The sequence below is a fragment of the Sipha flava genome, unplaced genomic scaffold, assembly GCF_003268045.1.
Source record: "Sipha flava isolate LNK unplaced genomic scaffold, YSA_version1 132_pilon_pilon, whole genome shotgun sequence".
Classification (NCBI taxonomy): Eukaryota; Metazoa; Arthropoda; class Insecta; order Hemiptera; family Aphididae; genus Sipha; species Sipha flava.
In genome coordinates this window covers 748,331-766,536 of record NW_020271758.1, presented here as the reverse complement: position 1 = coordinate 766,536, position 18,206 = coordinate 748,331, and the positions used below count along the sequence as shown (strand labels likewise).

General features: G+C 26.2%; 1 protein-coding gene across 1 annotated transcript; it reads left to right on the top strand.

The window, feature by feature from the left end:
* Positions 1 to 109: 109 nt before the first annotated feature.
* LOC112694666 (WASH complex subunit 4) lies at positions 110 to 9,253 on the top strand. The gene is made up of 20 exons (XM_025570207.1): positions 110 to 677; positions 745 to 1,055; positions 1,666 to 1,790; positions 2,415 to 2,577; positions 2,648 to 2,820; positions 3,345 to 3,569; positions 3,887 to 4,126; positions 4,191 to 4,376; positions 4,753 to 4,851; positions 5,047 to 5,280; positions 5,972 to 6,304; positions 6,393 to 6,509; positions 6,813 to 6,975; positions 7,032 to 7,186; positions 7,246 to 7,425; positions 7,731 to 7,971; positions 8,136 to 8,353; positions 8,592 to 8,769; positions 8,891 to 9,084; positions 9,148 to 9,253. Exons 2-20 carry the CDS (start codon positions 1,019 to 1,021, stop codon positions 9,217 to 9,219), a joined length of 3,333 nt encoding a protein of 1,110 aa, XP_025425992.1. The 5' UTR covers positions 110 to 677; positions 745 to 1,018; the 3' UTR covers positions 9,220 to 9,253.
* Positions 9,254 to 18,206: the final 8,953 nt, after the last annotated feature.

The following is an 18,206-nucleotide window of genomic DNA, read 5'->3' as shown; positions in this document are numbered from 1 at the left end:
TGGAATGCACCTGTTATCAGGTGACGCTAACCACGAAGTTTCTCACCACCATAGACAACCACTGATAATGATAAGGATGTTCGTCGGCGGCGGGAAATTCATTCGAAACTTGGTTTCGTTTTTGTTCAATTTTAATTATCGTTCCGATCCTGTTATTGCGGGGATTATCGGGGGTCGTAACGGTTTATAACATGTCGGATTTCCGTTGCTAAACAAATGATTGATTTACCGCCGCCACTAGACGCCCATTGTTATCACGTAGACCTTATGCAAATTATTAACCGATCACGATGGTACGGCGGGGTACAGTGGCACAGGCGAAAGAAGTAACGCAAGAACTATGGCGAGGGGGTGACCGCCCTTCCGCCACTGATTGGGCATCGCCAGTGATTCTGTGAGACACAGTCTGTCTTCGAAACTGTGTACTAGATGTTTTTGAGTTTAACAAGTTTATTCTAAGACCGTGGTTTAAAGTATAATGCTCCAAAAGCAGTTGTGCGTTGAAGGCGAGGTCTAGCGTGCACAAGAGAGAGAAATAGAGTTAAGAAAGACCGGCTACATTTGAGCGCGCAAGATGATTGATTTCTTTTGTAAAATGAGTGTTTGATTTTTTTTTTTTTAATTTTCAAGCAATGTTATTTTAATCAAAAGCGAATGCGATTTCAATAACAAAAAATGTAAAAGTTTTGATTAATAGCTGTATAAAAAACTCTAGTAACAATTTAAGTACCTACTTATTTTTAGGTACCTATTATCGTATTACAGTATTTGTTATCCATATCATTGCCTCTTGCAGTGATACGATTCGAGATTGATAACAAATAATAATTTCATGATCCTGTCTTGTGATTCGTACTGCCATTCCGGTATTTCCAGCCCATCGTCTTAGCCGATTGAAGCCTTGTTCTGAATTTGGAATGAAATAATTAATTACATTTTTGTATTTATATAAGTATTACACTCGTTGTGTTATTATGTATAATATATAATCAACCGATTTGCAATATCGATTCTTAAGATGCAGAACAATTCTGAAAAACACAACCTGGAAAATCGTAAGTACCAAAAAATGTAATAACGTTGTAATAAAACTTTGTACAAAATCCAACTAAACGTATTGGCCAAATTCTGTTTACTTGTGAGATTGAATTTGTATTAATATCGATGTTCATACATAATTATTACATATTTACATACATAATTGAGTTCAGAACTTATCAAAATCATTGAATTAAGATATTTTTGAGTAAACACGTCTATAATATTTGAGTATTTTAAAAGTAACGAGAAAAACAAAACTCTTATATTTTTATTCTAATACTGTTCAAGTGATAAAAAATGTTGATGGTTGTTGTACGACAATTTGTTGTTAAGTGTGGACTTCTTCATAATCACTTGTCTTTCGAGCATGATCAATCCTCCATCCTACCTCTTCCATGAATTAAATTTCCTTTTGTATGTTTTATTGGAAAGGTCTAGTGCTAATTGGTCCATAATTTAAGATTCTATTAATATTTATTTTTAATTTTCTATATTTTAGCTTTTCATGATATGTATTCTAGATGTTTTGGCCTATATTTTATGCTTTTAGTTTTATATTTTTATTTATTATAAATGTATTACTTTATAGTTGAATTTTTAAATAAAAACCTTTTATATTTTTAGATGATGAAAGTAATAAACTAGTGGAATTATTCAAGAATGTGTTAAATATTCACGCAGATCGGTTGGAAGAAATACATTTATTAAAAGCCAAGTTATTTTTTTATAAGCTACCAGTTAACATAGAGGTACATTTTGTAATCATTTTATTATAATGACATATTATTGCTATTCATTTTTATACATAATTATTATTAGATATAGAATATCAAAATTTAAATAACAATTTGTTTTAATATTTATTTTTACTCAAAAGTATTGAAATAAACACAAATATAGGCATAATATTTTTATTTAAGAGTAATAATTTAAGGATAGCAAACAAAATGTATATAATGTAAAGTTAAGAATAATGCATAAAATATAGCTACTATATTATACATATATTATAAATAAATTATCTAAAAATAAAAATTATTAGCAACCAGTTTATTTATGATTCTTAAAGCACCTGTATAATTAATTACAGTAATTAATATAATCATTTAAGCTATAACCTAGTTAAAAATAAGAAAAAATTATTGTACCAAATACTAAAACTGTATATTATTGACAATTTTATAATATTTTAATGTAAATCTTTTGGTTTCAAAATAATAACATTTCATGATAAATATGACTAATTTATTTGAAGTTAAAATCTTGGCTAATTAGGTATATGAAAAAGTAAACTACAAATTAATCAATTTGCATGAAAAAATGCAGTAAATATTTTAATTGTATAATTTAATTACATTATTTTAATATTTTAGACGGAAGTTACAGATGTTAAAATTGATGAATTGTTGGACATTGATAATAATGTTTTGAGTACAATACTGAAAATATTTTCAACTTTAAATTCAGAAATATTGTTTTTTAAAAATGATGTTAAAGTCAAATTATTTAATTCCATACTTTATTATGAAGAATCTGGTAAGGAAAATAATTAATCAAATGTTTGTATATAAAGTGAATGATTATCACATATAATTTTTATATTTAGAAGAAGATAAGACTACCGAAGGTTTAATACAAGTTGAAATGAGCAAATTTTTACACATTTTATTGGAGCTGTCAAATTTTGTTCGACATTGTGAATATTTGCTAAGTGAAATTCATTGTCAATTTTTCAATATTTATGAATTTCAGTTAATAACTGCTGACATACATTTCCAAGTAAAAATATTATTTATTTATTTTTTGACCAAAATAAAATTCATAAATTAAGTTATTCAAAATCACAGTATCTAGTTAATTCTGTCATATTAACCACAATTAGATATACATTTATGGTTTAAAAATTCTGATTTTTTTATTATACATTATACAATACTTAATGCATGTTGACAGTTACAGTATAACTGTCTCACATCATTGACTTGTCAGAATTTTCTAGGCAAATTTTTAGATTAGATAATATAAGCTATAAGTCTGTTATTGTTTAAATCATAATAATAATATTTATCATAGTTTATTGATGACAAATATTTCTATTCAAAGAGCAAAATTTCGTAATTATAAATGAATTATGTGTGTTATCAACATTATTCTTTAGTTTATCAAAAAAAAAAAAAAAAAAAAGAATCATCGACAAATATAACGTTTTATATTGAATGATAATTTATTTATTATTATTATTATTATTATAGTTATTGTAATTATTATATTTATTATAATTTTTACTTTTTTTTTTTTTATAGGGTATATTTGAACATATTGGTGATTTACTTTTTATTTTTGTTGAATTGGATAAATTTATTGTATCACAACCTGTGCTACAACAACACTGGATTCAATATCGAGGATGTTTAAATAATATAAAAGAGGATCCAGCTAAATATGATTGTAACAATAATGACATTGTTCATTTAGAACATATTTGCAATGATATTGAATCCACTTTATTATCTGGAAAAATTTTTGAAGTATGTTATGTGAAACATTTAGTATATTACAAAGCCTATATTACAAAATTATTTTTTTAAGTTATTTATTTGTATTTGATGGTTTTTGAAATTATTTTAATTTTCTTTGTATGATAATTTAAAGAATAATTTTGGAAAAATTATTTATAGTTAAAAAAGGTTTAATAATCTTTTTTTTCTTAATATTAATTATATTTATTATATTATATTATATCTTAATATTAAGTACAAAATAATTTAATCTTTGATTTTTTCAAAATATTCATTTTTGTTTATGTACTATTTAAAGTTAATGGTTTTTGTATATTTTTTTTTAGAGAGTATTGTCATCAGATTTTATTGGAAAGAAAAATATTCAGGCATGTGATAATTTTGTAAATGAGTTTAAACTTTATTTAAATAATTCTGTACTACTAATGGGACAACATTCTTACCAAAAGTGTAATGATCCACTTCAAATGTGGTCACGTGTTTGCTCAACTACTGTATTTTATACTTATATATTTGGTGTTTTTGACAAGAAATTGCTTAAGCAGTTTATGGATTTATTAGAAAAAGTAACTTAATATTTTCTTATTTTGATTTTGAAATATGTAGAATATAATTATAACAAATATTTAGACGAATCATATTCCATTGGGCGGTAATATAATGTGGGATCCAGAAACATTTGTTTTACATTATATAGGGCATTTACTCAAGCCTAACTGTGATAAGACAAAACAAGAAAATTTGAAAAAATGTGCCTTGGAATTAACAGATATGACGAAAAATTTTTCAAAAATTATATCTAATCATGTAAAAGAGGTCAGTAGAATATGAAAAATTATAACGTATTTTTATTTATTAAAATTGTGTATTGGATATAAATTATTAATGTGTTGAACATTTTTTCTTTTTATAAAAATATACCTTTTCCATACTACTATTTTTAATTATACTACAGAAAATGTATGAGATTTTATATCTACTTTAATTGTTGATGTGTAATATTTTTCTTATCACGTTTGTTGACTAACTAAATCTGAATAAAGGATGTCAATGAAGATAGTACTTTTATTTTTTTGTGGTCTATTGTAATATAAAGTGTCAAAAGTTTATGATAGATATAAATAAAATTTTCCCTTAAGAAAATGTATAGTTTCTTGAAATTAAAGTGCCATTTTTTTAATTTTCTATCCAGGTACTTGTTTGGTTTTTAAAAACTATGGATGTAAAATATGTTGATCGTCTTGCCTTAAATGCAGATTATGTGCAGGACATTTGCAACTTTTTGAATGAGGTAATTTTTTTTTTTTTTAACTTATTGGAGAAGGTTAAAAAAATTTAAATTAACTAATCTTTTTCTGTTTTATGATACATAAAAATTATAAACGTAAATAATATGCATGTATATTTAATTTATTGTTTTAAGGTTCAAGGTCTTTATTTTTATTTTAAATATTATAATAATTGTTTTTTTTTTGAACTTATATAGGGTATTCGACTGAGTGCATCTATTAAAAATACATTGGTGACTTTTACAAACTTGCATAGTACACTTGGTAAACCAATAATCAAATCCAATGTTGCTTCAATCTGTAAATTACTGCAAATGATGAAAGATATTAATTATGTTTATCAAAGAGATCATATTAAAATGAATAAACTAATAACAGATATAATTCAATATTATGAATTTTTATGTCTAACTATCATTAATGAAGCTAAAGTAAGCATCTGTATTTATAATTTTAATAGTGTTTTTTAATAGGTATAACATTTAAAAAAATTTTATCATTTTTAATTAATTTTTATTACTAATACAGTAGAACCTTGTTTTATTAAACAAATTTGTACACAAATTTTATTTTATTAATAACTATTTTCGAAAAGGCTATAGCAAATACTAAAAACACACCAAATACTATGGAACAAATTAGACAGAATTGAAAATGTCCTATATATATATATATATATATTAGTTATAACGTGATTAGATAAATATAATTGTTGAAGAACCTCTAATAAGTCTCTATTAATATTAAATAACTCTTATCTACCTGTGACATATATGGCCATATTTTTATTGTCTAAAAGGTCGTTTACGTTTTTCGATAATGTATATTATGTACATAATATAAAAATATGTTTATCCGACCTAATAAAACTTTTTAAACAAATAATTTTAAACAACGATAATCTTGGAAGAGTGTGCACAGTTAATTGCAAACATAGATAACAGAGACATAGTTAATCGAGGTTCCACTGTATTTGTTTAAAATTGTTTTATACTTATCATATATGCTTTGTGTATTATTATATTAATATTAATAACTAAATTATTTATCTGTATTCACAGGTTCAAAAAAATATTACATTTTAATACGTTTTGTTTAAGTTATATTATTAATTATGTTTAGATTTCTTGTGCGGACAATAGAAACTTTAACACTAAAAACGTGGATCGATTGTCATCTTTAGAAGTAGCTGAAAAACTATTTCATGGGGCTAATGTAAAACATCGATTATTATTAATAAAATTAGCTTTGAATACAGCAAATGGCTTGGAAGCATTTCAGAAGGCACAACTTCTTAATTTAACAGAACATTTGAAGAATATAGATCTTCTTCAACTACTACAGGATAAAATAAAAAACATTTCAGAAATGAGTGTTATGTACTGGCATCGTGCTATATTTTCTTTATATTTTCAAAGTATCAACAAACAACACAAAAATTTTAATAGTTTATGTGTAAGTTTTAGAAGTATCATTAACTTATTGTATAAATTAACCTAATTTTTTGTATAAACTATAATTTTTTCATATTTTTTTTATGCAGACAACATTTGATTCTCTAAATGATATTTTAGTAGTGTCAAATTTTAGCGATCAAGTTACGAAACAACAGGTATATAAATCATTTGTTGATGAAATGCGTGATTATTTAAATTGTCAGGTAATAATTGTTTATATTATTTAATTATATATATATGTTTAAATATTATTTATTTATATAAATTGTCAATAAAATAAAAGTCTCACTTTAAAAAATATTTATGTTGTGATTTTAAATCATGAATTACAATTAATTTTATAATTTTAAATTAAATTTATTTATTTGTGTTATGTTAAAAAAAATACTCATATTTTTTTTTAGGAATGTAAACCAGTTAATTCTTTAAAATAATTATTATATGTATAAATACATAGATAAGTATGATTAAATATTGCTTTTATATATAATTTATATATTTATTAGATTTTACAACCTATGAACCCAACTATTGAAAATGAATTGCGACTTCAAGTCATGACTAATATTCATTCTGAAAGGATATTTCTCAATCAACCAATCGATGAGAACATCAGTACAATAACTCTTCAACCTTTGCAATTTTTGAATAGTATTATAAATACTAAAAGTATGTTAATTATTTACTATAAAAAATATGATAACAATTTATTCTGTGTTATGTAGATAGAGCAGAAAATTACCTGAGTGAAACATTTTATGATTTAACCTCTGTTGCACTTCATGATTGGCATAATAATGGTGTTATGAGAACTTTAGCTAAGTATAAATATAATTTGGAAACCATTGATGATAAATTACCAAATCACACTCTAGATCAAGTTAATGGATGGAAATGTTTATAAGTAGGCAATGTGTTAATATATTTACTATATTTTAGGGAATAGATGTACTTGAAATAATGAGAAATTTAAATGTGTTTGTAACTAAATATTCATACAGTTTATGTCATCAAATATTTATTGAAAATGAAAGTAATAGTAAATATTTGAATACAATAAATATCCAGCATATTAGCAATTCAATTCGAATACATGGAACTGGAATAATGAGTACTACAGTAAGTATATGATTGTTTGACTTATTATTCATATTAATAATTATTAATAATAACCATATTGGAATAATTATTTTTGCATTATTACAAGTATATATATATATATTATAACTAAAATGTCTTTTTGATGATGCTCATTGTACTTAAAATGTACTCTTTTTGCCTTCAACATTTTTTTTTATTTCCTATTTTATATTTATTCTACTTAAATATTCACTCATATTACTTTTGGGTAATGCAAATGTTAATTATTAAAAATTTATAATTTTGCATTGTACCAATTATATAATTTTGCTTTTTTATTTTAGGTAAATATAACATATCAACTTCTTTGTGGAAAATTATACTCGTTATCAAAATATTTGTATGACGAACGCGTGAAATCAAAACTTAAAAAAGAAATCAACTTTTTTAATGAAATTCAAAAAACTAATAATATGAAGTACCCATTAGAACGTGCAGAAAAATGTTACTCAAGTTTAAGGAAGCTGAGCTTGGATACTAATCAAAATTATGTTGATCAATTTAGAATACTAGTTACTCATATAGGTAAAAAAATTTACAATTATTCAAACTATATTACTACATCAAAGCATCAAATGGAAATAACATATGTACAATAACAATATGTACTTGTTATTTATGTATTTTCAAGTTCAAAGACATACATACTACAATACTTGCCATTATAATGACACTATTGTGCTTTTCAGGTAATGCTCTTGGTTATGTGAGGATGGTTAAATCTGGTGGATTAAATTTCTGTGCCATGGCAAGTGCTTTCATACCAGATTTGAAAAATACTGTTAATTTTGAAGAACTTTGTAGAAATTCAGGATTTTTCCAACATTGTATAGATTCTGCACGTCAACTTGATAATGTTGTGCAAAGTCTTCGTCAAAATATGTCAGAGGGTACAAATTATTTCAAGGTAAAATTAATCAGTCAAATTAATAAATACTTTGTGATAAACTTTCATAATTTTATAAAAAAAATGTATTATAAATTATGTTGCAAAATATTTTACTCTCATTAATATACTTTAATAGTTCAAAATATTTTTTTCCTTTTTATTATACTTATTAATTATTTTGATGGTTGTATAGTTTTTATTAGGATGACATAATTTTTGTAATGTAGTTTATGAAATAATTATTTAAATGTTACAGTTGTTAATTGATGTTTTTGTCCAAGCCATGAGTAGTGAAAATAATTCACATGTGCATAACTTTTACATACTTATTCCTGCACTGACGTTAAATTATATTGAACATTCAATAAATTCAAAAGAAAAAATATTTAAAAAAAATAAAGGAGGAATGTTTACAGATGACGGATTCGCCGTAGGTAAGAAAATTTATTTAAAAAAATAATATTATATTATATGTTATTAATTAATATAATAAATCTCCTTAATTCTATGAATATTAAGTAATAAAAATAACCTTATAATTGATATCACTGGTAGGTATTGCTTATTTATTGCGTATATTCGACTCAAAGAATAAGTTTGACTCATTAAAGTGGTTCCAGTCTGTATCTGAAAATTATGAGCAAAAATTAAATTCACTTAAAGACCAAGAAATGATAGCATTGAAACATGATGCAAAGCTACAACAACCTCTAAGTTTGTCTTACTCAAGACTTGAAGTTTATCATAAAGTAAAATTTTGATTATTTTTTTACTTTATTGGTTTTAAATTTAATAATATCTTTTAATTTCAGGAATTCATGCTATTATATTACAACATAAATAGCACACGAATATTTTTCCAATCAAAAATATCAACTAATTGAGAAAATATGTAATTTATACTTCAAAATGGTATGTTGTCCTATTACTTTTTTTTCTTATAATTTATATTTATAATTAGTACACATTTAGTTTATTATTGAGTTTTGTTGCAATGTATTTTTATGTCCTGTTCAAGTTTATATTATTTAACAAAAAAAGTTTATTATGGTTTTTGGAATGAATAAATGTAAAATATGAAATAAAATATTTTCAATTGTAATCCAATTCCTTATTTTTCTGTACAATTCATGTTTATATAATTATATAAAAAAATATTTATCATGATTTTTTAAATGAATAAATGTAAGTAAAATAAATTAAGTATTTTCGATTATAACCTTACTTTCATATATAATAAAAGTTAATATTTGTCCTGTATAATTTTCTTTTATTTTATATCTTCAAGAAATATACGAGTACATTATAATGCTGTATCTACAACAGTATTGTCATTCTTGTTTGAAAAAGTTATCATCCATTGTGTATGGAGTTAAAAACGTTTCCTAATTATAATAAATCTACAAATTATAATCAAACCAGGACTCACTCTAATTATAAAAAAGGAATCTTACTTAATTAATGAAACCTGATGTTAATACTATTAACTGATCTTATTTCAAATTTTGACTAAGTAAACTATCTGAGTACTATTAAGTACTGCTTGGTTTAAGTAGATATTATTAAACATTTATTAAACTTTCAGCAAATATGAAATTAGAATCTCATATATTAAATTGAAACATACTAATTTTGAATAAGAAATAGAAAAAATAATAAGCATTATTAATAACGCGGTGGTGATTAAGAATCTTGTCAAAATATTAAAATTTTTGGTATTCTTATGACAGATAATGAAAATATTTCTAAGCTTATCGGAATCATTGAATGTCTCAGTCTGTATAAATTATATTGTCAGAACTTACAGTTTTGTATTCTGAAACTCGTTCAAATTTTTCAAATACTGCAAATAATGCAAACGAAAATTACTTATATATTATTTTGCCAAACAGAAAATTTAAAACTAAAGATCAACTTATGAAAAAAGATTTATTTTAATTGACTGAATTATTTTCTAAATTCTACAACTTATTTCATATGGGCTATCCAAATCGTAATCACCTTAAAACGTGAAAAAGGAAATTGCAGTAATATGATAATCATAATTTAATATTGTATTAACTCTTACTATACTCGCACATCTGTAATGTAAGAATGTTGATCGGTAAAAAATTGTTATTCATAACCATTCATAATTTTTCATAAATTCCATATCTCTGCTAATAAAAATAATTGTCTTTTAAATTAAAATAGTGATCTAAATAACATTAAATTTCTGGTACTTTAAAAGTGCTTCATAATACTAAGAAGTAGATATTTAGAATTATTTAATATACAACTAGCACTGGTGTAGCCAAGGGAAGAGAGGGAGTTAACGGGTTATAACCCCTCCTCAAATGTTTTTCATATTTTGTAAGATATATAATCATTTTAAGACATACCTAAATATAATATTATATCATATTATCAAACAATTTACAATTTCAACAAACTAAATAATTAATAATTAATAATTTTATATTTTAACTTATGTTTAATGGGCTTATTAAAAATAAAGTTGGTACTTAATTAAGAGAGAAGATTGATTTTTAAAACATCCCCAAAATATTTTTCTGGCTGCGCCACTAACAACTAATAGTTAGTATGTAACATATTGGATTGCATTCCCAGTCATTTATATAAGTCTCGTTCTTTGAACTCAAATGACTCAAGAATGACAGTTTATCATTGCATACTGTATCATAAATACGTTAATTTACTATTAATTTTACTATAATTGATAAAAAAAAATTGATTCAATAATGGACTCAAAACCACGTTAAAACCCAATCTATTTTAGTTATAAAACATTTTATTGTTTGGATCGTGTAACAACAAATAAAATAACAACAATCATTTATTATTTGAATTCTTGTTCAGGTTTTTTGATTTGGTATTGTTAAAATCCGATTGACTGCCTTGATGGGGCTTTACCTCCCCATTTGGACGACGGTATGGGTTGTATTGATCTGGATTATCATGATCATAATGACAATCCATTGCTAAATATGAAAAAAAAATTAGAAATATTAGAAATTAGAAAAAATGTTGATAAAAACATTAATAGGCACTAGGGAAAATAGCATTTGATTGGGAATCATGGGCATCGCGAGAGGGGTGCACTTGCATCTCCTGGGTTAAAAAAAAATAAAAGAATAAAATTTAAAAATGTAGCAACTATTATTATTAACTATTATATTATATAAACTATCATTATTTTTATCTGTTTTTCAGTAGATTACATTACTTTGTAGCCGGTGGCGGCTCGTGCTATGGTGCTCAGGAGCACAGCAACCACCCAAAAAAATTATGTGCAATGTTATTCATTTCCTGTAGTAAATTATAATTGATATATATATATATAAATTATTATATAACTATTATATAAATTTATATAAATTATTATGTACATAGTCTATAATTTACAAAAACATTATTGCTTTTTTATGTTTTTTAGATTAAAAACTCAGTTAAGGAGCCGAATGGGGCTAAATAGATTGGCAGGACTGTCGATAATGTCATAATTGTCATATCGATTTGATAAAAATTGACGAAAAACCGATTTTGTTAAACAATTAATTGTACCCACTTGTTCGTTATTTGTATTATATCGGTAATTATTGAGTTAAAATAGATATCCTCCCCCCCCCCCATCAATACTGTCAAGGGAAGCGCCTAGGAGCACATATTCGTTGTTCCGGGTGGCCGAACAAAAATTACACGTCGGTTAAGTAATACATGGTCGTTTGGAGCACAATGTGTGCACCGGACTTAATTTTATCGTTCCGCATATCCAGGAACGTAGTTAAGGGAGGGCTAAGGTGTGCCTCTAGTCCACCCTAATGTGTCCGACCCACCCAAAGTATTCAGAGGGGCCCATTATTATATGATGGCTTTTAATTTTTACCAAATTTTTAATATTGACCAAATATGACGCAAACACAACCAAATATATCGGGTTTCAATTAGAATCTAATATAAGTAATGTAGGTAACTTGTAACTGAATTCAATCACGGACACTCGTTTCTGGAATAAAATATGTACGTATTATGTTGTTCCTACTATTCAATTATATTGCCTAACCAAGAATGGGTGATAATTTATTTTTAAAAGCCATATAATATTGTTCACAATCGATCAGAAAATAATTACTATTTAAAGCCTAATACCGGTACTGTACTACAATGCCACGTTATTCTTATCTAGACAATGACTATTGTTTACTTTTACGTCTATTTTTAAAATACTTTTGAGCGAGGGTATTGTCATTATATTGATTTATAAAGAAAGGCCCCACATTGAAAGCGTTTTATATGAAAATGATCCACGTAATTTGTACTTCTCGTGTATTGCATAGAACCAGGGCCTACAACAAGGGCACAATTCCTGGGAGAGCGCAAAAATGAAAAATTTAAAATTTAATTATTATAAGTTATAACTTATTACTATATAACTATTAGTTACTAAAATTAATATTATGTATTTATGTATTTACTTATATAACTCATAAATAATAATTATGTTATACCTATGTACTTACTTATAATGTATATTTATATTTTAATAAGCTATTGATTTAAATAAAATTAACAAACGCTTACATAATTATAAAGAAAAATCATTATTTATATTGCGTTTAAAAATGTATTCATTGTTTTTGTTAGTTTTTTTATAAATTAAAATACACATTTTGAAGTTTCGCCCCTAGCGCAATATTTGGTTGCTACGGCCAGTGCCGGCGCTAGGGGAGGACAAATAGGACATTTGTCCAGTGCCCCGCGCTTATTAAAGGACCCCATGATTTTTAATTATCATCTTAATACCGTGAGACACATTTATATCAACAAATTATAAATCTATATTATTCCTATCATCAGTAATTTGGAAAATGATATCTAAATTAGCCATAGTAAAAGTACTAAGTAAATCGTTATCAATACAACGAAAGCGTAATATTTTGACGAGTAGAATTCCTAAAATAAATAATAATATAAATATTTACTATTTTTATAGTTATTGTTTAAAATTCGAAGAAACAGTATTTTTTCAAAAAATCCTAATTTAAAAAAAAATTAGAATTTTGCCCCTCTCTGGGGACCTAAAAACTAATACCTATTTCCAGGGCCCCACAATACTAGCGCCGGCACTGGCTACGGCCCTGCATAGAACTACCGAACAAATCTGCATTATATTTCCAAAAGTCGATAATATGGTCGAAAATGTCAACGAAGTCTTTAAAAAAGACGCCTTATCGTGTTCTGAAATTTCATGTCGAGGCACTAAATATACTGATACCTCCCAAACCTATTTTTAAGCGTTAGGGGTACATAAATTTCTGTCGTAATTTATTGTAGTGCACCACTTCCAAACCAACAAATTGTCGACAGTTAGGTTAGTCAAGAATTATGCTCTTTCGCTTATATAATTATAGAAAAAAACTAAAAGAAAATTACTTTTACTTTTTAAGTTCAACAAATCATTTAAAAATAATTGAAATTAACATTTTTAAATAATTGTAATCTCAAAGCAAATATTTAATGTGGTAAAATAACATCGTGCAAAATTAATCTCAGAAAAGTACTTTTTTAACCAATATTAAATCTGTTAAAAATTGATATTAAATTAATTAATTAATTTTAAAATTTAAATTATCAGAGACCACTAGATTAAATTCAATTATTTTACAGAAAATGATTTGTATACAAATAGTTAAAAATTTAAAAAAAATACATAATCAGATAATGATAGGCAAATACTTACTAAACATACGTAGTACACAAATTCACTTATAATCACAAAACCATAAAAGACAAAAGAATAGTTGATAATGAACGAGTGCCATCGATCAGTCCCTATTTATATAAATTCGGAGTACTCCTCTCCATTGCGATCAAAACTAATGATAATATATATATAATATAATATAATATATAGTCGTTATCTAATATTAATTCATTTGGTGGTAGTGGTGATGTCAGTCATCGTCAAATTACATGTGCGGTCATACTAATTTTAGAAAATCAAAGAATTTATCCAAGTGTTTACAAAAAACGGCTGATTTAATATAATCTGTGATAAATAGTACTACGAAACACGACACAATAAAAAATAATATCGATATTTAGCGGATTAACCAGTATCATTGCACATAAACAATTTAAATATTAAAATTTTCATAAAAAATCATAAAACTACAATGTACCACTTTAAAGGCATACACATTGTTTTCATTGTCAATTTTTCTTCAAATTATTTATTGGCGTCACTCTTTTCAGAAATTAATTTTATCAAATCTGATTCTAGACACGGGCAGTGCTCGACTTGTGGGAGGACGCAGGGAGACTGTTACCCCAACTAATTTTCAGAAATTTTAGCGTCCCCCCTACTATTATTACGCTATAATCATAACGCTCAGCCAGTTTTGAGGACATTCTTTTTTTAAAATGAATAGAGTCCTTCTTTAATTTTTCCAAGTCAAGCACTGGACACGGGCAAACAAATGCAGTAGTGCCGCATGTATTTTATTAAATGTTATAAAATTATAAACCGAATATAAATTAATATGCAATTATTGTATTACCAAAAACATCACATCATGCAAATTAATTATTACTTAAGTAATAATAAAATAAAACAAAAATTAGTAAATGGTTAACACTCGTAAATAAATACACTAATAAAAATGTTATATGTAAAAGTAAATAAACTATTTTTCATATTAAATATTTTTACCAAAAAATACATTTAAATTTTAAATGTTTTCTAATTTATTAAAAAAATTATAATATTTTTCAAAATGTAATGGCAAGATAGGAGAAAAATTCGGGCACGTAATGTTGGAAAAATTTAACTCCATCGGTATAATTTTCGAATAAATTTTGATTTATTTTCAGAAGCAAGAGAAAATAGTAATAATTCGATGAGAATACCCCTTACCAATATTAAATTAGTATATACAATATTTACATTCGCATAAATTAATTAATTAATTAAATTAATTTAATGAAATTTGATATTAGTTTGATTTACATAATCAAATTTTCATTAATGTGAAATTAGGGGCGACTCCCTATTAATGGTCCTCTTGATGTATTAAAAGTTACATAAAAAGTATATTACTCAATAATGTGTTTGTTTTGTCCCAGTTTCGCTTTATAAATGTACGGCAACCCTAGTGAGCTTCCACTGAGTATCCGTGTTTAAAATAGAATCCGACCCTATCGTTGTTATTAAGTTATGAGAAATGAGATCATTATCGCTACGGATTTAGTTCACCGCGTGTACACATAATACATACTATTTATTTATCTGAAATCTAAAAATACTAATTAAATTGTTATCTTATGTTTGAATACATATATAGAAGTAGATATGTGTGAGTCAGGGACGCCCGAATGGGGGGGCCAGTGGGGGCCATTGCCCCCCCCCTGAGATTTTCGCGTCCCTTACAAAATTGGAAGTTATTTTACATAAAGCTGATCTTGGGTATTCAGTGACTATTCCACAATCCTTGTATCTAACAAGTATCTAACATTTTTTTTCATCAACAAATGATGATTCAATTAATTTATTTGCTTCAAACAAAAGGAGATTGTCATTACTTTTTGAATAAAATAATAAAATATGATGCGAATTCAATCAAATAAAGTTGTTTTTTGTTTAAACTTTATTATATTTTTTCTTATAAATATTAAAACTAATAACTAATAATGTAATTTTATATAAACTTAAATGAGTTTTGATTTTTAAAAAATTATTAATGATAGTAATACAAAATATGAGTAGATGAAATATGTAGCAGTAAATCTTCCTATAAGTATTTAGGTACTTACAATTTTTTTGCCCCCCCTGAGCTACATTTCTGTGGGCGTCCCTGGTGTGAGTTGTACATTAAAAATGTGGTTCGGATGACCGGACCCACTCAGTGCCGCAAAAACCGCAAGGGCAGCAGGGGCAATGCCCCTGTAAAGGAGCCTCTTTTGGTTGGTTTCGGGGCCCCCCTCCCTCTGAATAATTTAATTATGATAAATTACCTAAAAATTATTTAATGCATTTATTCTTATAATTATATAATTGTATATTTTTATTAATTACAATTTTATTAGAATAGGGCACTCCGGATCGCACATTGATATATTATAAGCTCTATTATTATAGATAACATATTATAGTGTTATGCAATGAGTTTTATACATACCATTGGGATTCCCGAAAAATAATTATTGTAATCGCCATTCGTGGCATATTTATATACGTAGCGCACGTAGGCACGTAGCGAGCTGGACCCTCCCCCCATCATTGCTTGTCCGACTGTCTGAGTGTTTGACGATAATCTCATAGTCTCATTGTTTTTACGTCGGGATTCGATCCGACTAGTTTTTAAGGGGTTGAATATAGGCAATTTGTCACACGCGTGCGTGAACGTCATGAGAGTGTGTGCGAAATAAATGATCACTAGTGTGTGTAATTACCCCGCTCTAAACCCTCTTCCAATATGCTGCTAATCACCAATGCACCGGCGCGATGGCAAAACCAGTTTTCCAATAATAGATATCACAGAATTGCTTATTTTATAATATATTAAAAATATAATAAAATAGTAACTTCTTTGTATTTTAGCTGTACCATAAACCAAACGCGAATGAACTACTACTGCCGATTTTTAAAATTTTCATTTTCATTTACAAAATTACCTATGTCTTATCTTTGAGAATTTATTTATAGGCTTTTGAATTATGACAATATTTAGCCCAGTTCAATTTAGGTATAATATAATATAAAATAAACAGATTGATAACAATGCGGGCACTATAATTAGCGGCAACGATTAGCGGAATAAGGTTACTTCCCACGCGCATGCACAAGTCAAAATACACTGTTGCGAAGAATATGATTTGGTTCTATTTTTTTCGAAAAGAATAAATTTTTTGCCGATCAGTTGGTTTCCTTAGTCATCGGATAGAACTTCTAAAAACATATTTGAATTAGTCATGTTTACTTGAAATTGACTTTTTTACATTTTCAAATTATTTGCATTACAAATTTATTATTATTTAAGATTTTAAAATCAGTTTTTTAAGAGTATAAAAATAATAATTCAAAAAAGTAAAAAAGTCGTTTTCAAGTCAACTTCATGACGAATCCAAATATGTTTTTATGAGTCTTATCCGATCATTAGGCAGGTCAGTACAATTGACAGAATATAAGTATATTTTGATAGAAAACAACCAGGATCGAATCCTCTTAAAGATATTATACCTAATTAGTTACCTATTAGCAAGGCTCGGAACTTTATATGCGTTAAAAAACATCAAAATATGTGATATAATATGCAGTAGAAAATTGGAAAATAATTGCTTAAAAATAATAGACTGATTACTGACTAGTGTACACTGTACAATGAAGTCGCTTGCATGCAGATGTATGCAATATTATCCGGTCCGTATTTAGGGGGTACGGGTAGGCACATGCCCGGGGGCGTCAAGTCTCAGGGGCGGCAAAATATTTTAGCAAAATTAATTTTAAAAATGATGTACCTAATGAAAAAAAAAAGTAAAACAATAAAAAAAATAAAATGGTTTAATTATGTTATAATTTGTAAATTAAAAAAAAAAGGAAATTGTATGATATATTATCCTGTTGACTGCCATGAGTACATTATTATGTACACAGTGTGTTTGTGAGGCCACACTAATTTTTGTTATTATTTTTATTGTTCACATATTTATGGTCCCATAATTCAATCGGTTTTCAGGGCAATTTGTAGTTACATATTTTGTGAAATGTCTTAATTTAAACAGTGTATTTGGATTTCGTTTCGTTTATTTTTAGCAATGTTATGGTAATTCTTTTCCTGGAAATCGTTGACAAAAGCAACCTGCCACGATGATG